Source organism: Micropterus salmoides, unplaced genomic scaffold (genome assembly GCF_014851395.1).
Source record: "Micropterus salmoides isolate LMB-PRFRI ecotype aquatic unplaced genomic scaffold, ASM1485139v1 Ms_hic_scaffold_21, whole genome shotgun sequence".
NCBI classification, from domain to species: Eukaryota; Metazoa; Chordata; class Actinopteri; order Centrarchiformes; family Centrarchidae; genus Micropterus; species Micropterus salmoides.
Window position 1 is genome coordinate 11083280 of NW_024041262.1, and position 22070 is coordinate 11105349.

Sequence of the window (22070 nt, forward strand, 5' to 3'; positions counted from 1 at the left end):
AATTTCTTTACATCAGCTGAACATGGCTGTAAGACACAATAAAGCAAAAACACATCAGCTGAGGGCTGCTATCATGAAACTACAACTGCACACTTCTGGGGAGATAAACCCATTAACCATTAAAAAGCTTTTAGGCAGCTATCATGTACAGTGTTTATGCATGAGTGACAGAGAGGCTGTAGGGAATGAGGGAGAAAGAGGGAGGTGCAGGTGGAGAGAATATTGATAAATGAAACAAATTAATATTGACCTCTTCAGGAAAGAGTGCACACACAGAAAATATACTTTCTTAATGTAATGGTTTGTAAGGTACACATGATTAGGTAATACTGACAAAATGGGTGTGTTTTGTTTCCTTTTTCCTTCCAGTTTGGAATGGCCTGTTCTTCCATTTTTTCTCCTCAGAGACAAAAAGGACCTTGGGTGTTGATGAACACTTGACTTTTCAGAAAGGCGTTCAATTATTTGGTGACTTTGCAGGTGCAGCTTCAAGACCTGATGTAAATAAGATGGAATGTGCACAGATGCTCAATACTGCAGCTTCTCTTAGCTCTATCAATCTTGAATGGCATTATGTAGCTATGGATATCACCGTTTCTCTGATGTAAATTCTGCAGGATTATACAGATTATACAAAATGGCGAAAGTGCTATATAATAGTTCCTGTGTTTTATAAACCCCAAAACATGCACAGGGGATAATGGTCCCCCCTAAAGGCCACACACGCAAACACAAGGAAAGCAAACTAATGTATGCTGTCCAATGTAGTAAGAATTGCACAAACCAATAAACAACCAAGACTCAGCAGTTTACCTACATTTGAAGGACAAGCGATGCTCCATCAATGACAACAATGTACATATTTTAGACATGGAGGACAGATGGTTCAAAAGAGGAGTGAAACTTTACACCAGATTAGAGAGACCATCACTAAATAGAGGACGAGAGCTGAGACACCATTTATCCTGCACTTACAATCCCGTCCTTTCATCTCTTCCATGAATAGTGATCACACTCTCACATTTGACCTCATGTGACTCAAATGACTGTCGTTACAAGAGCCAGGAGCACTAATGAACCAAGCGGCATCCATCACCTTGATAACAGCCCCTCAGAAGTTAAATGTCTGGCCAGTCAGAACTGAAGAAGCCCCTTGGATGAGAGGTGAAACATCTTCAGTATCTTCAATCAAGTCCAGTAGCACTTGATTTTAACCTTCCTTTGATACATAATCTATAAGATTAGCTTGTGGGTGTGCCACCAATAAAGACAGGCCTATGCTTTGGTAACCCAGTTGATTTGGACCCCATGCAGTTTGCCTACTGAGCTAGCCAAGGTGTGAAATACGCCGCTCTCCCTCTTTTGGATAAAGTATATGGTCATCTATACAAGGCCATTTTTTAAGCCTTTTTTTATGGCTTTCTCCTGTGCTTGTAATACAGTCCAGCCCCGTCTTCTCCTGAGAGGCCTGTGTCACACAGTCTATGGTGTCACATGATCGTCAGTAGCAGCCTTGTCCTGTGGATCAGAGTTTCTGAGAATGGCCCCAAAGAGCCTGTATTAAAAACACCTTCTCTGACTGCCTTGTCCTTAATACTGGTGTTTCACAGGGGTGTGTTTTATCTCCATTTCTGTTCTCCATATACACAAATAAGGTCAAATCTAACAGCAAAGGCTTCTCACTTATAAATTATGCTGATGACATGGCCCTGGTTGCCTGCCTGCAGGATGTCACCAGCCCAGACCACCTTGTTTGACGGCAGCTTCCTTCTTTCCTTAATGTCAGTAAGACCAAGTAGCTGTGTCTGGGAGGTAGGATGGGAACAGGCAGCACAGAGCCAGTCTTCAAGCCAGTTATCATGAGGGACAGGAAGTAGACTTTAAATATCTGGGAACAATCACTGACAATAAACTCACCTTTCAGACTATTTTATTTTTAAAAGCAAGGCAGTGTTTCTCTCTCCTCGGGAAACTGACGAGCTTCAATGCAAGCAAACACACAATGACCATGGTCTACAGGTTTCTCACTGAGAGTGTTCTCACCTTTAACATTGTCTCGTAGTATGGGAACCTCTCAGTTAGATAAAGGAATAAACTAACCCAGGTGGTGAACCAGGCCAGCAGAATGCCAAAGACAAATTTCCATTTTAATTAAGTTTAATGGACAATAAAGTGTTCTTATCTTATGTTATCTTAGACATAAACAATTATGCAACAGAAGAAAATTGTATGGACAGATCTGAGGACAGAAAGACATAGTTGATATTCGGTCCAAGACCAACTCATATGCTTGTATAAAACATCAGCTTGCTGTCTGAGCATTGCTGTATGCTACTCTTGATAAAAGGTCAAGGATCTCTTTGGGCACTATTCAAATTCATCTCTCTCTTTGCGATAAAAACCCATAGTTCATGGTCAAATTTTCTGGATGTAAAGAATAAAAAAAGGATCAATTTTGTCTTAATGTCTTTTAAATTATTTCATGAGGGACAATCTAGTCAATCATTTGATGATGACCTGAATTTGTTTTTAAGCCATGTCACCATACACTGTCTATGTACAGTGAGCAAATGAAACAAAGCATATGAGGTTAAAGTGCTGACTTGCAGGTTTAATGGTGTTTACATCAATGGTAACAGTAAGCTGTGTGGAAATTGTAGCCCTTTTTACAAATATCCCCCAAGGGTAATATGGGCGACAATTCCCACACTGTTTACCCAATAATCACCTCCACACCCACAGCTCAGCACTTTAATTTCTCTTTCTTTGCAGTGTGCTGCAGTGCAGCATACTGCAAAAAAACATATCACTGTTCATATACTCAGTGACCTCTCTATAAATAAACTATTCACTAGGCCTATGTATTAGCTGTGTGTATATAGACCTATGCAGGTAATAATAGTGGCTGTTATTGTGAATCTTGAATGTTAATTTGATTACTTTTTGTAAGATAATTCCTTGTATTGCCCTCCTCCTTTGTAGGTTAATTGTACAAATTACAAAACATCTATGGTGTGTGGTAAGCCCATAGGAACTGGGCTTTGAACCATGATGACAAATAATCACTAATTTGTGAATGAATTAATCAAAAGTTAAAAAGATGTTATGTTAATTGTTCAGTTTTTATGAAGACCAATGACAAAATTATTCGGTCCACTTTTCATGTCTTTTCCCGGTTTTAGATGATTGTGTGTCAATGATTAATACACGTATTGCTTCTACTGTAAATCTATTTTCAAGCATCTATTTTATTTTCTGTCTTGGGAAGGTGAGTGCCAATCAGACACAACATGGGCGGGCTCATGCCTCTTTACCCATCGGTGATTGGTTCTTTACTTGACAAAAGACTGTTTTACGTTTCTCATTGGTGAGAACGTCAGAGGGCCCTTCGCTTGATTGGTCAATTTAGCTGGCGCGAGAGGTTTCCTCCAAGTTTTGAATTTTCAAACTGGGGTCTTCATTCACTCAGCGACGATACAATTTAGTGCAGCTAGGCAGCAGTTATTATTAGGTGGGAGTTGGTTAGCTAGCATTAGTTACACACGAAGTTTATAAGTTATTGCAAGCACCAGGGCTTTGCAGTACAAATAAGAAGAATGGCTGAACCACTGAAGGTAACTTAGCTAACGTTATTTGCTATTTGCCGTAAACGTTAGTGCTAGTATTAGCTACAGTGAAACTTAGCAACGGTTAAAGTTAGCTAACGTTAGCCAGTATAGTTTAGGGTATTAACATTCGCCTAATTATCGTTAACAATCTTTAAGTAATGGTGCGTGATGTTAAAACGCCGACATGCATTATGTAAAATCCACTAGTCAATAAAACAACAATGTTCGACGTGACCCTATCAGCAACATAATAACTCGCCGTCCATACACATGGCACAACAGCAAATGTGAAAAGTTAGACCAATAAATTTATTGTTATTGTCCCGAACCGTAACCATCTGGCTAACACGATACTTCACTGTTGCCACTTAAGAAATGGCGTTACCCATCTCACAACAGACCACAGTTACTAACGTTAATGTTGCATTCATTTTGAATCAAGCTAAGCTCATGCTGTAACGTTAGTTTAATCTGGGATACCCTGGGAACTTCACTCAAAATATGACTTATGTTATTTATTTAAATTTAAAAATCTAAAGCGTGTAACAACTAGACTAGCATAAATTATTGTTTCATTTTAAAAACTGGTGGAAATGTGACCTCACATTGAAGAGGTAAAGGACTGCGTTTGTCTTTTTATAAATAAAAAGTTGCTGCAACCCGTAAACCTCTGCCATTCAGCAACACAATAAAAATCATATCCCAGCAACTTCCAGTGAGTGTGTTCAGTAGACTCTGTACTGACTGATTAAAAATGTTTTAAGTAGACAGTAAGTTATCTTCACCAAGTTGTCTTGAGGTTTTGTTTTGGCTACATTAAAACTCAAGATTCAAGTAATTCCAACAATGTCAGGCTGTTTGAGCAAGTGGCACTGCAGATATTAATTAATGCCAATTAATTGGACTTAATTGCATGGAATGGCACTTAAAGCCTTGAATAGCACTTTACTACATAAACAGCAGTTTAATAACATAAGTATAGCATCTTGTGCAGATTACAGTATGATTCACTTTGGTAACCAGTTCATGACCTGTATACTGTAATATAATGACTGTTTTGGATATTGTGGTGTAATGTTGTACTACTTTATTGTTTTTATTATGTTGTCTGTTTTATATTGACTTGGACTGACCAGGGACTACAGATGAAAAATAGCCTTCTGGCTAAATCTGGCATAATTACATCATTGGCGGTCATTAATGTGCACTGTCTCTTTTTTAAATAAATAAATTGAAATTATTTTTGTTGGTTGTTGTATGAAGATGACCTGTAACACAGGTCGAACCCTTGCAGCAGTCATGACTGCAGTGCATGAAAAATCTCACACAAGAGAACCCTCATTCTCAACAGACCTACTTTGAAAACAAGCCGGTGGAAAAGACAAAGAAAGATCCGAAGCGGCTGTCAGTAGAGAGGATCTATCAGAAGAAGACGCAGTTGGAGCACATTTTGCTTCGACCGGACTCCTACATAGGCTCTGTAGAGCCTGTCACCCAAGTAAGAAGTCACACAGCAGTGAATTTGAAATTGATGGCTTCGCTAATGAACTTACATTGATTTAAGTTCTTGGGTAAATCTCAAAGGAGCTAATGTGAAGATGGACCATTTTAGATATTTGCTGAAGAATTTTGCTCTCACTGCACAGTTGCAGTATGTTTATTGGAGAACAAAGCATGAATGGTTCATATTATACAAATGTACATGTGATCTTTGTTTTCACTAGTTGACATCTTTCCTTAGCAAATGTGGGTGTATGATGAGGATGTTGGACTGAACTGCCGTGATGTGACGTTTGTGCCTGGGCTTTACAAGATTTTTGATGAGATCCTTGGTGAGTAGCTAGCTCATAATTATAGATGGTGTATAATGTAAATAGACAAAATATTGGCCATCCCATAGCGGGCCTAATATACTGAAGCTATTTATTTTTTTAATTCTCTCTAAAGTAAATGCAGCTGATAATAAGCAGAGGGACAAGAGCATGTCCTGCATCAAGGTCAACATTGATGTGTGAGTAATATATAATACTGCATGACCTATGAAGCTCTCAAAATGTCTTGTTATCCAGCGTCCCTTTGCTTGTAAGTTGTCAAATAGCCTACAGTCACATGCAGCTCAGCTGCGCTCCTTGGTATCACAGAAGCACATGAAGAAATGTGTGTGTATGTTTTTCCTTTCAGTGAAAACAACACCATCAGTGTATGGAATAATGGGAAGGGTATTCCTGTGGTGGAGCACAAGGTGGAGAAGGTCTATGTGCCTGCTCTCATCTTCGGACAGCTCCTCACCTCCAGTAACTATGATGATGACGAGAAGAAAGTCACTGGTGAGATTGAGTGAATTCTGAAGACTTGTTTGTTTTCATTACAGTGCATAACAATATATTGATTGCTGTATTTAAAGGAAATGCTGTTTGAGCTGTTTTTCTCTATTTCTGGCCATCTTTGCTATTGGTTCTGCTAACATTTTTCTCACCATTGAAATTAGCTGAGATCTAGGCATGTGATGCACTCCCATCATAATGTTGCCTACTTCCATTAGCAATTTAAAGTCACTTCTAGGGTTTTGTATAAAAAGCTACAGCCATGTTTGGTGTTTTATCAGTAGACTGTCACTTTTCTAGTACATCTTCATATCATTACTTGTTCTTAGGTGGACGCAATGGATATGGTGCTAAACTTTGCAACATCTTCAGCAAAAAGTTCAGTGTGGAGACTTCCTGTAAAGAGTCAAAGAAGACATTCAAGCAGGTAGGAGGGAGGCTGAACCACATTTTCTTGTAACTGTAACTTGTACGGTGAAAATATTATTTTACAGTATGTCTAATGTTTTCCACAGACTTGGTACGACAACATGGGCAGGACAGGGGATGCTAACATCAAACCCTTTGACGGAGAGGAATACACTTGCATCACCTTCAGGCCAGATCTGCCCAAGTTCAAGATGAGCATCCTGGACAAAGACACAGTGGCTCTGATGACCAGGAGGGCCTACGACATTGCTGGAGCCTCCAAGGGTGTCCGTGTGTTCTTCAATGGAAAGAAGCTGCCAGTGAGTTACCTTGCTGTTTAACTTTTCGGTCTCTCACTTATCAGACACTATGTTTCTACCATTTTTAACTGCTTACCTATTAAGTTTTTTTTTTTTACTGATTATTGCATTAGCCTATAGAGTAAATACTGTGATTAAGACTAATACTACCTCTCTTTTATTCCAGATTACAGGTTTCCGTAGCTACGTGGACATGTATGTGAAGGACAAAGTGGACGAGACTGGCAATACCCTCACCGTGATCCATGAGATTGTCAACGACCGCTGGGAGGTTTGCCTCACCATGAGCGAGAGAGGTTTTCAGCAAGTCAGCTTTGTCAACAGTATTGCTACGACCAAGGTAATGTCCTAGTGAATTAGATCTATTGTAGTGCATTTAGTGTATATACTGTGTGTAACAGAGTGAGTGAGCGAGCGTGGGTTGTGACCTCCATGCCAAACTAATTATTACATTTTTTTTAAGTAGTCTGTTGGAATGAAGACGCCAATTTTAATCTAATTTTGTCAGACCTGTTTAAATTTTCATCTTCAGCTTTGAAGCATTTAAAGGCTGACTGAACTAGTATAGCATGTTCTTTTGGCAGCTAAGTACAAGTTTGGCAGCTCTCCCAGTCACTTTGTGTCACTATGATTAAGACTTATGACATTTATTCTATAAATGGGATCTTGTGTTTGTCCTCTGGACCTCAGGGAGGGAGGCACATTGACTATGTGGCTGACCAGGTGGTTGGCAAGCTCATTGAAGTGGTGAAGAAGAAGAATAAAGCTGGGGTGGCCATCAAGCCTTTCCAGGTACAGTCATCATTTTGTAACCTCAGATCTAAAATTGTGTGATTATATTTTGTCATAGTTGCTGGAGCAGCTGAGTGGAAAATATTCCAAATGTTCTCTGTTAGCAAAACACATATCTGTGAATGCTCCACTCCCTCTCTATCCAGGTGAAGAACCACATGTGGCTGTTTGTCAATTGCCTGATTGAGAACCCCACCTTTGACTCGCAGACCAAAGAGAACATGACCCTGCAGCAGAAGACCTTTGGGTCCACTTGTCCTCTCAGTGACAAGTTCATTAAACAGGTGCTAATGAAAAAACATTCCGAACTCCTACCCTCAGAAGTATAATCATTCAGGTTTCACTAATTCTTCATTTTCTGTTCTCCATAGGCCACATCCTGTGGGATTGTGGAAAGTATCATGAACTGGGTGAAGTTCAAGGCTCAGACCCAGCTCAACAAGAAATGCTCAGCTGTTAAACACACCAAAATCAAAGGGGTGCCTAAACTGGACGATGCCAATGATGCAGGTGTTGTATACCACACTTTCTCTGTTTTTTAATGCAGCTGGGCCTCGTGAGGAAACAAATGAGTGGCGACCATCTCATACAGCAGTAACCATTAACCATTATTAACCATTCTCCGGCAGGTGGGAAGAACTCCATTGGCTGCACACTGATCCTTACTGAGGGAGACTCAGCCAAGACACTTGCTGTGTCTGGGCTGGGAGTGGTCGGAAGGGACCGCTATGGTGTCTTCCCTCTCAGAGGAAAAATGCTCAATGTCCGGGAGGCGTCACTTAAACAGGTTAGGCCCAACAGCAGTTTGCTCATAGTCATTAGATGGCAGCGTATGCATATGTGTCTCTGGCAGGTGCCAGGAGATTTGTATTGTTTTGTATGCATAAACAGTTTCTAAACAGAACAATGGGTTCAATCAGAGAACCATAGTTAGCAACATCTCTCTGTAGTGTTGTTTAGCAGCTGACAGTAAAATGGTTTGGTCTTCCTCATCAGATTATGGAGAACGCTGAAATCAACAACATCATTAAGATCCTCGGTCTTCAGTACAAGAAGAATTACAGCGATCCAGAATCCCTCAAGAGTCTGCGCTATGGCAAGATCATGATCATGACAGATCAGGTGTGCCAGCAGTTTCATTTGGTCCTTATTCTCATCGGTTATACTTTGCTTTTATGTATCCAGTTTGTATTCATCATTTTAAACTCTGCTTTTCAAGGTTGTCACCCACTTCATTGTGGGTGTAATGCCACATGTGAAAGACCAGCTTTCTTTATATTAATATGACTGAATTCTACTGTATTCTACTGTATTCCTGTGATTGCGACAGGATCAAGATGGATCTCACATTAAGGGCCTGCTGATCAACTTTATCCACCATAACTGGCCGTCGTTGCTGCGCCACAACTTCCTGGAAGAGTTTATCACCCCCATCATCAAGGTACGTAGTCTTACACAAAAGTCTCACACTTGAAACCACAGGATATTTGGGCAGACAAGTCCCACTGTTGGTGGGGCTTGTACTTTTCAGTTCATGTAGTTACCTGGAAAATTATGGAATATAGCTAAATGATTTGGGGATATAACAAAAGAAGTGAAACAACGATGATTTCTAGCACTGATGGAGGTCCAAACTGTCTAAGTAGTCTGTCTGAATTTGCAACAACACTGCCATCTGGTGTCAAAACCCCAGATCACACAGAATGTTGTGAACAATTTCTGAACAATTCTAGCATTTATATAAAAATCACAGTTCATGCTTCCTCTGTTTATATTCTGCCTTCTTTTTTTTCATACATGTTAACCGTTTAAATGATAAGGTGAGAAGACATGAAGTGATTGTGGACTTGTATTTCTCTCTCTACAGGTGTCTCACAAGAAAACTCAGCTGTCTTTCTACAGTATCCCTGAATTCAATGCATGGAAGGAAAGCCAGTCCAACCACAAATCTTGGAAAATAAAATACTACAAAGGTTTGTGATAAACCCCTGTGTGGTAGTAAAGATGAAAAGTAAGCAACCCTTCATACCTGGCCAGTGTCATGGTTGTAGTCTTGTGTCATTATAATGCCGGACCTAATAGGCTCTCTTCTTTTTCTGGCCTTCGTCCATCCAGGTTTGGGAACCAGCACATCACAGGAAGCCAAGGAGTACTTCTCTGATATGCAGAGACACCGTATCCCATTCAAGTACGCTGGACCTGAAGATGATGAAGCTATCACCCTTGTAAGATTTTACCCGTCTGTTTGGCTAATTGCTTTGCCATGGTGTAAATCCATTACAGGATATATTAAGTTTTCTCAGACTTTCTGGGTGGGATATAACCAGTATTTAGGAATATTTATATCTGATTCTTGCATCTTTCTTTGTTTTGCCCAGGCCTTTAGCAAGAAGAAAGTGGAAGAGCGGAAAGTGTGGCTAACCAACTTCATGATCAACAGGCGCCAGCGTAGGGAGCACAACCTGCCTGAGGTAACATCCCAACAATTAGTGAACTATGTGCATTCTTTTTTTCCCTTTTTTTCCTGGTTTCTGTTAGGTTTCACTGCATCTTTTACTGTCTCTTCATCAGGACTACCTGTATGGTCAGGCCACCAAGTCCCTCTCCTACAACGACTTTGTCAACAAGGAGCTGGTACTTTTCTCCAACTCTGACAACGAGAGGTCAATCCCCTGCCTGGTGGACGGTGTGTGAAATGATTATGATCACCAAGAGCACATTCGTAACTTAAACACTGGTTTGTAAGGAGTGAGAGTACTCTAATGTGCGTCTGTATTTGCGTGTATATCAGGTCTGAAACCAGGCCAGAGGAAGGTGCTGTTCTGTTGCTTCAAGAGGAATGACAAGCGGGAGGTGAAGGTGGCCCAGTTGGCTGGCTCTGTGGCTGAGATGTCAGCTTACCACCATGGAGAGGTGACATGACATTTCACTTTCTCCAAAATTTAATTACAATGCTGACTATTTTGTTTATTTTTTGTAAACTTGCTAAGAAGCTTTCTCTGTTTATCTTTTCAGTTTCTATAGTTGCCTCTTTGTTTCATGTTAGATTGCTCCCAATTGTAGCATTTATAAATGGGGGGGGAAGAGTTCTTGGTTCTTATTAAGCCTAGTCTTCTGCAAGACATGGCCCGATTCATAACACTTCTATCTAATTAATTAATGAAATAGTGCTGGTAAGCAACACCAGCTATATTTAGCAGTTTTCAATACTTTTGATTTGATCTCCTCAATGCTTTTTATTTTTCAGGTCTCTCTGATGATGACCATTGTCGGTTTGGCTCAGAACTTTGTGGGAAGCAACAACATGAACCTGTTGCAGCCTCTGGGTCAGTTTGGAACCAGGCTGCATGGTGGCAAGGACTCTGCCAGCCCTCGATACATCTTCACTATGCTCAGGTCAGCAGCCTCCTTACAAACTTCAAATAATCTGAAGCTTTAGGCCTGCTGCACACATTTGACAACTTTGTAGGGGAATAGATTTCATGATCAAAACTTTCTCCCAACATTCTGACCTTCCAGCCCTCTGGCCCGCCTTGTTTTCCCATCTGTGGATGACAACCTGCTCAAGTACAACTATGACGACAACCAGCGCGTAGAGCCGGAGTGGTACATGCCCATCATCCCCACTGTGCTGGTGAACGGGGCTGAAGGTATCGGCACAGGATGGGCCAGCAAGATCCCCAACTACAACATACGAGAGATCATCAGCAACATCCACCGGATGCTCAATGGTGAAGAACCTCTGCCTATGGTGAGGACAGCAAATGACTGTTGCTGCTTCCTGTTGTTGTGTTTTCTAGTGTCCAAATCAGATGAGTGTTTTTTGTTTGTTTTTTTCTCTCTCTCCCATAGTTTCCAAACTACAAAGGCTTTAAAGGCACAATTGAGCATGTGATGGACAACCAGTACATAAACAGTGGAGAGGTGGCCATCATTGATTCCACCACCATTGAGATATCTGAATTGCCTGTCAAAACCTGGACACAGGTTAGTCACTAAAGCTTTGTCTTTCCTCTTAGGGATTTATTCAGGATTTTCAATCATTACGGTTGATGTTTTTAACAGACTTGGATACCTTTTTATAATTAATTTGATATATCATTTCACATCACTCTCTGTGGTCTAGACCTACAAGGAGAACGTGCTGGAGCCAATGTTGAATGGCACAGAGAAGGTCCCTCCTCTGATCACAGACTACAAGGAATACCACACTGACACCACTGTGCGCTTTGTGGTCAAGATGACACCAGAGAAGCTGAATGAGGCTGAGGCTGCTGGCCTCCACAAAGTCTTCAAACTTCAGAGCCCCCTCACCTGCAATTCTATGGTAATGGATACCTGCGACAGCAGAGGAATTTTTCTTGTACCTTACAATAAAAGCTCATGCATTTCTGAAAAGTTAAAACTGTTCAAACCCACAACCTAATGTTTTTTTCTTTTTCTTCCCCCTTTAAGGTTCTGTTTGACCACGTAGGCAGCCTGAAAAAGTATGAGTCCGTGCAGGATATTCTTAAGGACTTCTTTGAGTTGAGGATGAAGTACTATTTGCTGAGAAAAGACTGGTTGGTTGGCATGCTGGGGGCAGAGAGTGCTAAACTCACCAACCAGGCTCGCTTCATCCTGGAGAAAATCCAGGGCACCTTGGTCATTGGTTAGTAGCTTGTAATTGCTGCAATTTGCAGTCACAATTTAGATGATCATTTTTGCCATTGTTGTGCCAACCTAGAATGTGTTTTAAATTCCCTTGATTAAATGTACTAATACTGTCCCATCTACTTGAAGAGAACAAGCCGAAGAAGGAACTGATTCGCATGCTGCAGCAGATGGGCTACGACTCTGACCCAGTCAAGGCTTGGAAAGAGGCTCAAGAGAAGGTAGGGATCCAGTGGCTTTCAGTTACATTTATGAGGAATGCGATAATCAGCCTCCAACTGAGCAAATAACATATATTTGTGTTCATGTTCTTAGAATGAGGAGGAGATAGAGGATGAAGGGGAGGAGGAAGGAACAGAGAATGAGGACACCAGCGGGCCAGACTACAACTACCTGCTGAGCATGCCCATGTGGTACTTGACCAAAGAGAAGAAAGATGAGCTGTGCAAACAGAGGGATGCTAAGGTACGATGTTTAGCTATGCTGCAATCTTGCAGAAGGCTGACACATAATTCGAAACTTTCTATCTCGTGTAAACATTTCTGACCCAACTGCTGTTCTATAGATGACAGAGCTGAACACCCTGAAGAAGAAGGCTCCTGCAGACCTGTGGAGGGAAGATCTTGCTGCTTTCTCAGAGGAACTGGAGGTATTGGCTTTTTATACTTTTTCTACACTTTACAGTATGTGCACCATATTTTTAGAAAGGGATTGGCAATATAACTTGCCTAGTTGACAGTCCTATTGCCAATCCCATATGAGGACGCTTGCATATTGTGACTTGATCCAAGACCGTGGAAACTCTGACATTCAGAGCTACCACTGTCCAATGTTCCCCTGCTGAATAATCTTCTAATCTTGTTCCTCCTTGTGCTCAGAATATTGAGGCAAAGGAGAAGGAGAACGCCAACATGCCTGTTAAAAAGGGGACTGGGAAAGGAAAAGTGGTGAAGGTGAAGCAGGAGACTCTGCCCACACCGCAGGGTCGCCGTGTTGTCCCACGCGTTACCAGCACCATGAAAGCTGAAGCTAACAGGAAGGCTGATCTTAAGAAAGGAGAAGGCAAGAGGGGCAAGAAAATCAAGGTATGTCTTTTCAAATTTAAATAAATGACAATTGACAAGTAATAGTGTGCCCTGAACTACATTATTATTTTGTTAACTGTTTACTCAGTTGTCAGCTGTCAGGTCTTATATCTGCATCTTTCTCACAATTCTTGGTACATTTTGCTTGACCTGACTTCTCATTTTAGAGTGAGGATGTAGTGATGAAGATGGAATTTGGAGAAGATGCTGAGAATGCAGAGCCAAATGAGGAGGCTGGCTTGGCTGCACGACTGAGCAAGAAAACTAAAACTCAGGCAAAGGGTGAGAATGGCTGCTTTAATAATGATAGTGATACATTGACCTCTTTTGAGTTGATTTTTGGAGTATTGTTTTGATTAGTGTTATTATTTCTATGATGTATAATTTAATTCATGTCTCATACGTTTCATTCAAATGAGCAAAAAGTGCAGTACAATCTAGCCATCATTCTAATTTCATTCTAAATCATTTTAAGCATACTTACCTTAAGAATACTACCATTCTGTCTACATCAACAAATGTAGTGTCCTTTTCAATGGAGCAACCAATAACCAACGGCTCTTTAGTAATATAACCTTTAAAAGCCAAAGTATAGATTTTGTTTATATATTTCAAACTATACCACCTGTTCAGTAAAAGATTTTGTACTTCAGAGATAAGATATGTTGCTACATAATATCATGATGGCTACACACTGTTTCTGAATTTTACCGCAGCAATTGCATCACACCTCCATCATAATTACAAATGGACTCTGGTGAAGTGCCATACTACTTGAGCTCAAAAATTTATATAATGTATACATACCTAGCGTGACTTCTGCTGGTTGATTGGACACTAGTAACGGACTGCACCAGTATTAAAAAGAACAAAAATTACCAAAAACCTTTACCTTTTATAAGCAATGGGTTACAGTAAATTATATAGTTTTTTAAATACTGTATCTAGACCTACTGTAATTAAGCACAATGATAACTGACGCACACACTTCTCTGCAGCAGCATCAAAGACCGGCAAGCAGAGCACTCTTCAGTTCAAGCCTGTTGCCAAGAAACCGAAGAAGAATCCCTGGTCAGACAATGAATCTGATGACGTGTCAGACGGTGAGGTGGAGGCAGAGGAAGTGGTTGCCCCCAGGGAGCGGGCTGAACGCAAAACTAAAGGTGAATCTACTAGAGGATCGTGATCATCACTGATAATTAGAGCAGTGTGTCAATAGTAATGTTTCCCTTGTATTGTCCTCTGAAAAGACTGCTCATACATACAAATGCAGATTGCTGTTCTAAGCTCTTCCCTCACCCAGACTGTCACAAAATTTAATCTCCCCAGAAATGTTTGGGATTTTGAATTAAGACTCTTGATACAGCGCATTTCCTGAGGCTAATTAGCTCTTATCTTAATTCACCCATACCCGATCTTTGTATCAGCTGTTTGCTTAGTCATCTGTTATGGGAGGATTCTAGCAAAACAAACTCTTCTTTCTAATAAAAAAAAGCAACAGCCGCCACCCTACAATACGTAACAGCATTGCTAAATCACACCCTTCTTTTGCCTGTTTGTTAAGCTGCGGTGAAGTATAGCATGTCCGACAGTGAAAATGAATTTGATGATTGGGGAAAGAAGGATGCTCCAAAACGGAAAGCTGTTATCAGCGATGATGACACCAGCTTTGCCCCAGAGCCCAGCACCATGGCCGACAGTGATTTGGACTCTCCAGTCCCGCCTCCCAAAGCTCCAGAACCCAAGTGAGTATGAGACAACAGATAACTTCATTTTAAAGCATCTTTAAAATCAAGGCCTTTTCACACTCAAATTCCATCATCCCTCTGCAGGAAGAAAGCGGCAAAGAGCAAATCGGCGACACAACAAGCTGAATCCAAGTCAAGCTGTAAGTATTTTCATGGGAGAATTTTTGTGATGAGCTTGAGAAATGTTGGGCCAAGCATCGGTTTAGTTATTTGCTCTCTGTGGTTCTTTGCAGCTCAGTCGGATGATCAGGTGCCTGCATCCAAGGCTCCTGTTCAACGTAAAACCAAAGAGGCGGCACCCAAGAAAGCTGTTGCTGCAAGGAAACCAGCTGCGTCCAAGAAAAAGGCTGCAGGTATCAAGACAGGCCTGTTGAGCCTAACTGGGGACAGCTCAGTGTGGTTTATATTTTAGAGAAACTGAAGAGCAGATGCATGGTTAAAGTTTGAAAGTTGTTATATTGCTTTTTTAAAAATTTATATCATTAAATTGTACAAATCAGTAGTAACAATTACAAAAGCTACATTGTAACAATAGTTGAACACAATTCTTGTAAGCACACGTAGATTAGACACAAGTGCACAATGGTGAAAAGAAATGATTCCCTAATCTGCATAGTTACCGTGATCTCTTTTTCGTCCTCGTTTCTCACAGACGTAAAGCAGCCATCCATCCTGGATGCTCTTACTAAACCCAAACCTTCCTCCAACAAGGCTGCCAAGAAGGTGCCTTCATTTGATTCTAGTGACTCTGAAAGTGAAGCTAAAGCTCCAGTTGCAAAGTCGAAGCCCATTCTCAAGAGGAAACAGGCTGTCAGCGACGAATCAGACAGCGGCTCAGATGACCTCATGTCACGCCTCAAGGCCAAAACAACTGCCGGTAGCAAGGTCAGTTTTTACACTGAACTCTCATTTCAGAAATATTTTAGGGGTTAATGGAGCATGATGCGTAATTTTTTTGTAAGTCACTATTACCTTTGTTTTAAATATCTGAATATTTATTGTAGAAAACCAAGAAGTGGCTCGATGATGATGACAGCTTCCAGGTTTCAGACCAAGAAGAAGCAGCAGCTCCTGTAGCAGTGGCCCCGCGGGACAAACCCTCACGTGCCCGGAAACCTGTAACCTACAACCTGGACTCCGAGTCAGATGAAGACTTTTAAATCATTGTCTCAAAGTCTCCGTGGTAATTTTTCTTAGATTTTAAAGGCAGGTTTTTTTAGTAAGTTATAGAAAAAGTTTGTGCCTTGTGATTAATCTGGCTTCACTTTTATCACTTGAAGCAAGGTTACATTTACACTTGTGGTTTAGATGGACCTTAAAACTAGTCCTAAAATAAATTTAAAAAGAAATTGTATTCATTGTTAAAAAAAAAAAAAAAAAATTCTCACCCTGTTGGAGGAAAAAAAATCTTTTAGATGCATCATTGCCTGGATCTTGATTATACCTGTCCACTTGTATGTTTTGTCTTGTCTTGTAAATATTTCAATGGCTGTTCATTTTATATTTTGAAAAATAAAGTTAACTTGATTGTAGTGATTGTGCAGTGTGTTTGGAATTGTGAGTTGCATCATAGCATTGCTTTTGTGCTTACTTCCTGTGAAATCTGTGGTCTTTTCGTCGTAAAAGTCAGCTTCTCAGTAGGACTATTCACATGACCTGTTAAAGGACAGAGGAGCATCAGCCACACAGGTGCTAGATATACTGTGGTGAAATGGGGAATAGGTCACTGGGAAAACTTGGATGGGTAAGTTACTTCGTGATACTACATCTAGAGGGTTTAGACAGATTAGCTTTGTACATTGCATGTACAATTAATCAGGGTGCTTTATGCAAGTTGTTATCATGTTGTCCATGTAATCAGGAAAACTAGTTGTACAGCTTAAAATGGATCCTTCCTGCCATTTAGGAAGTTCTTTGAAACGCTCATCAAGACTTTGCCTTTCTTGGGTAAACAGTGCTTCTGTCTGGGCAGGAATTTCCTAAACTGTTGCCGCCCTCTCAATTATAAGCACCGGCAAACCTAGGGCATGAGCCATTTGCAGAGAGAGTGAGAAGAATAGAAGTCTGTATGGACATGAGCACGACATTTTGATTGGACCCAGTTTTTTTTTTTTTTTATCTGTTTAAACCTTCCTTTGGTTTATCTCAGGACATATGTGTGTGGGCGAAGACAAAGAAGAAAGCAGTACTAGGTAAATACTTTAGGCTGAATCTCTTGGCATCTTGTCACTAGCTTGTCTGAAATGCTGTCACAGTACAGTTTCATACCGGCAAGCTGCTCAACCAGCCAGTGTACTTTCACCAGTAGCAGCTTGCAGCTGGTCGGGGCTGTATTCATAACTGTTGTGCCTTTTTAAAATGAAGTTCAATTGTATGGAAAATTTCTTACGATCTCTTTAAGATCAATTGTTAAGTAAAACAGAAAGAGAAATACGTTGGGGTTTAATATAGGCCAGTGTTCCTGGAATTGCTGTTATAGCAGATTGTACAATCATGTTTTACTTGTTGTTTCAGGTCACTTGAACATGAACCCTATCACCACTTTAGGCATGTCACAATGAGTCATGAGTTGGAGATACGTTTTAGTTTCTTTTCTTAACCAGAGAGGGCATTTGCTCTGAGACAGACAGGAGGATAACTCTCCACACTTTCAAGGAGCCATAACCAAGTCGCTGCTGCAATCATGGGTGAATGGAGCTTTCTCGGGGGACTCTTTGATAACCTCCAAGCCCACTCGCCAATGCTTGGTCGTTTCTGGCTCTTACTCATGCTTGTCTTCAGGATACTGATCCTGGGAACTGTAGCCAGTGACCTGTTTGAGGATGAGCAAGAGGAGTTTGCCTGCAACACCCTCCAGCCGGGCTGCAAACAGGTCTGCTACGACCAGGCCTTCCCTATCTCCCAGTACAGATTCTGGGTTTTTCACATTGTCCTCATCGCCACACCTTCACTGCTTTTTCTCATGTATGCAATGCATCACCATAACAAGAGCAACAGCGGCTCCAAATTCAGCCAGATATGCAGCCAGGACTACAGAGAAGACATACGTTTCAGAAGGCTTTACCTTATAAATGTGGCTTTTCGCCTAGCGGCAGAAGTTGGCTTTCTAGTGGGCCAGTGGCTGCTCTACGGCTTCAAGGTGGAGGCCCAGTTCCCCTGCAGCCGCTTTCCTTGCCCCTACACAGTGGACTGCTTCACCTCCCGCCCTGCAGAGAAAACAGTCTTCCTCTGCTTCTACTTCATTGTAGGGGTGATAGCAGCGATTTCCAGCTGTGCGGAGCTTCTCTACAGCTCCTTTAAGTGGTTTTGTTCAAGGAAACCCTTCACACCAGAACACTCCTGCGTCTGCGAGAACCTCCACAACTTCAAGCATGAGAGAGTTGTGGCAGAGGAGAAACCCAGAGGAAGGACGGTGTCAGAGAACACATCCAGCAGTGTGAGGCTGAAGGGAGGATCGCTGAGGAGCAGCGCAAACAGGAAGGTCTCCAGCGTCGGCCACAAGCACAAGGGCGGCAGGTCTTTGGGCAGCAGGACACACGTGGTGTGAGAGCACCTTGATTCAAACATGCTGTAATCACTCATTTTCATCTAAATGTTATAACAATCTTAGTAATTCCTGTATGCTGTGTCATGGTTTTAAGGAAATTACTCATGTCGTGACATATTAATGAGTGAAGGAGTTTTAATGAAGGGATAGTCTTAAGGAAATGCTTGGGAGACAATCAGAAGATCAGGAAATGAGTAAAGACAAGACAAGGCTGATGGCTTTGATGGGGCGGATGCACTGTTGACTTGTTTGGTCTGATGAATCATTACAGTACAAACAGTTTGGGGAGGGGGCTTTTGGAGCAGACTTGATACACTGATTGCATCTTTGTTTCAAAGAGAACTGATTGTACACCCCTGTGTGCCACACCCTCCATCATGGAAAAAAACACCTTAAAACAACATTTAGTGCACTCTGTGTTGTTCCAGTTCCAGATTTGCTTTCTTCCTGAAAGCTCAAGATTACTCTCATATCATGTCTCTAGAATGCTATTACCAGCTATCACTTAGCTTAGCACAAAGACTTGAAACAGGTGGAAACAGCTGGCCTGACCGTGTCCGAAGCTGAAGGAATCTGCTTACCAGCACCCAATACCACATTATTAACCTTCTGGTAAAGGGCTGCAGAGAATATGGGCCAAACCAAACCTCCATTTACTAAAAACTTAATTAATCATTAATTTATTGTATTTATAATTGCATTTTTACCCAAAAGAAGTGATAGACACTGGCGAAAGGGGGTTTTCATAATTTTGCAAACCAAAAGTTGTTCCTGTCAATGGCTCATAACCGATCTATAAAGCATAAGTAAATTAATTCTATACCATTAATAATGTCATTAAAAGTTATAATTTACAAACCCATTAGAAAGGATGCTTTATTAAAGGGACTATAATTAAAAGGTGTACACTAAGAGCAGCTGGAAGCAGGACTGGTTGCTGGGGTTTTTCTTCCACTGTCACATGACCATGAATGAATGGATGAAAAGCTGAGCTTATTTCTGAACCTTTTGTGAGATCAATGATGTTTCATCTTGATTTTTTACTTTTTACTAAGCTAGGCTTTTCTTGTTGGCATTTCAGTAAAAGATTGTTCTGCTTGTCATGCTTATTTTTTAAAGTGCACATTGTAAATAGGCCTGCCGGTCATACAGTATGTTTCTAATGAAACGAGCTACGTGGCATTTTTCAAATTCCTTCTTGTGCAAGCTGCTGAGCTTGACTCTTGAAGTCAGATGTTTACACACACCTTAGCCAAATACATTTAAAATCAGTTTTTCACATTTCTTAACATTTATTTCCAATAAGCATTCCCTTTCTCAAGTCAGTGAGGATCACTACTTTATTTTAAGAATGTGAAATGTCAGAAAAACAGTAGAGAGAATTATTTATTTCAGCTTTTGTGTATGTGGCAGCCTTCTACCAGCTTCTCACAATAAGTTGATGGACTTTTCCTCACTCTTCCTGACAGAACTGGTGTAGCTCAGTCAACTTTGTGGGCCTTACTTGCTCACACGCTTTTTCAGTTCTGCCCACAAATTTTCAGATGGATTGAGTTCAGGGCTTTGTGATGGCCACTCCAAAACCTGCTTTTGTTTTGTTTTTGATGATTTTCTGATTTGGACAAAACTTTGGAAGTATCCGTGGGGTCACTGTCTATTTGAAAGACCAATTTCAATACCGTAGTTTTCAAGGATTATATCTATTCCACATCAACCCTACCAGTACTCAGTATTTATATCAATACTACAATTTATCATACTGTAAAATACTGTACATATGCACACTCCTTTACATTTAGATTTTTATATTTTGTTATATTTTCTACTTACCTACTTTTTATTATTATTTGTATTCCTTATACCTTGGCATGCAAGTGAGCAATTTGTAACAAAGAATTTCCCCTCGGGGATCAATAAAGTATTTCTGATTCTGATTTGCACCGAAGCTTTAACTTCTTGGTTGAGGTCCTTCCTCATGATGCAATCTATTTTGTAAAGCGTACCAATCCCTCTTGCAGCAAAGCACACCCACAACATTATGCTTCCAGCCCCTTGCTTCACTGTTAGGATGGGGTCCTTTGTCTTGCAAGCTTCAACCTTTTTCCTCCAAACATAACGATGGTCATTATGGCCAAACAGCTAGATTTTTGTTTCATCAGATCAGAGGACAATTCTAGAAAAAGCAAGGTTGTTCCCATGTGCAAACTGCAGCCTGGCTTTTTTTATTGCAGTTTTGGAGCAGTGGTTTCTTCCTTGCTGAGTGACCTTTATATATGGATATAGATACTTTTGTACTTACTTTTTTTTAAACTTTTGTTTCCTTCTGCTGCTTCACAAGGTCCAGTGTTGTTGTTTATTATTATAAATATTAGATATGATTGTATATTTAAGTTTTTTTTACTTTTTTACTTCAACTTGAGTACTTGTTTTTGCAAAATAACAGTACTTTTAATTGAATACCATTTTTGGCTACTCTCCCCACCTCTGGTGTTATGCAATGGCTACTGTAAACATCAACAGATGTTGAACATGCTATTGTTGGTATTCGTTCATCATCAAGTGTCTCTGCAGGGATTACACTGTGGTGCCACTCTGCTCTAAATTGTGTCGTAAAGTACTCGGGTTGCGTGAGGGATTCTAATCAAAGCTGCCTCTTCACCTTCTGAACATAAATATTAAAGTTCTCTTCATCTCAAAAATAAGTTTACGCTTATTGTTACTTTAGTTAATGCATTTGATACTAGAAGCCTCCTTGTTGTACGTGCATTTTGTCAACACTAGGTGGCAGCAATGGAACAGAAAACCATGACTGTTTAAGCTCTCCTCTTCACTTAGATGACTTAATTTGCTGCCAAATTACTTCAGTGACAACATCCACACTTCCAAGTCAGGGTCGGATTATTTTTTTCCTATGTTAATTCATGTACATTACCTCAGTTCAGACTGAAACATTACAATGTCTCACTCAGCAATTCCACCTTGAAATAGCTTATAACTCCATGTCAATTGAATTAACTAGTTATTTGTTTCTAATGATCATTGCTGTGTTTGCTGTGAGAGCACGCTCAAATGAAGAAAATGTGGTTTGAAGACTGCAGTCACAGATCCAAGTGGCTCATCTAACCACAAAGTAATCTAAACATTCTACAAAGAAGCTTATTTTTGACTCAAACATTCCTCCCAGAAACACACATACACACACCGCTCCTGCTGTTCCCTGGACGCATCATATATGCAGATTGCAAAGCGGTGCAGGCTCTTTGATGTGCATGGAACAGAATTTTAGATGTGTTTTATATAACCACTCGAGAGGGAAGGAAGGAAGAGTCGAAGAGGATTACCGTCAAAACTTTCCCCGTTTCCTTTTGTCTGCCTGCATCTCTACCTTTTCATGTCTGCCTTGTCAAACTGGAAGTCTGCCTGTTTCTATCTTTCTATACCTCTTCCTCAGACTCTCTTTTTTTCTTTCTTTCTGTGCCTTTCCATACTTCACTCTGTCTTTTCTGAATCCGGGGAGGCCTCGCTGTTGGAGTCTGCCTCACAGAAAATGTAGGTCATCTGTTTTCAGCGACTCCCTTCACACCA

General features: G+C 40.7%; 2 protein-coding genes across 3 annotated transcripts; both read left to right on the forward strand.

Moving 5' to 3' along the window:
- Positions 1-3457: 3457 nt before the first annotated feature.
- top2a (DNA topoisomerase II alpha) lies at positions 3458-16283 on the forward strand. 2 transcript variants are annotated; one of them, XM_038735932.1, is made up of 35 exons: positions 3458-3614; positions 4960-5106; positions 5350-5440; positions 5556-5619; positions 5790-5935; positions 6262-6359; positions 6448-6660; positions 6827-7000; positions 7351-7452; positions 7599-7736; positions 7824-7962; positions 8082-8239; positions 8449-8574; positions 8783-8893; positions 9320-9425; positions 9568-9677; positions 9831-9923; positions 10024-10138; positions 10244-10365; positions 10700-10848; positions 10972-11203; positions 11305-11439; positions 11579-11779; positions 11908-12103; positions 12235-12326; positions 12421-12570; positions 12671-12754; positions 12984-13190; positions 13358-13472; positions 14189-14353; positions 14755-14935; positions 15023-15078; positions 15172-15291; positions 15591-15823; positions 15943-16283. In XM_038735932.1, exons 1-35 carry the CDS (start codon positions 3597-3599, stop codon positions 16096-16098), a joined length of 4743 nt encoding a protein of 1580 aa, XP_038591860.1. In that variant the 5' UTR covers positions 3458-3596; the 3' UTR covers positions 16099-16283. The 2 variants fall into 2 exon arrangements, with proteins under 2 accessions (XP_038591860.1, XP_038591861.1); XM_038735933.1 differs by having other exon boundaries at positions 14192-14353.
- A 701-nt stretch (positions 16284-16984) lies between these two features.
- LOC119916616 (gap junction delta-3 protein-like) lies at positions 16985-20419 on the forward strand. The gene is made up of 2 exons (XM_038736675.1): positions 16985-17130; positions 17453-20419. The coding sequence occupies exon 2, from the start codon at positions 17622-17624 to the stop codon at positions 18483-18485; it is 864 nt and encodes a 287-aa protein (XP_038592603.1). The 5' UTR covers positions 16985-17130; positions 17453-17621; the 3' UTR covers positions 18486-20419.
- The last annotated feature ends 1651 nt before the right edge of the window (positions 20420-22070 follow it).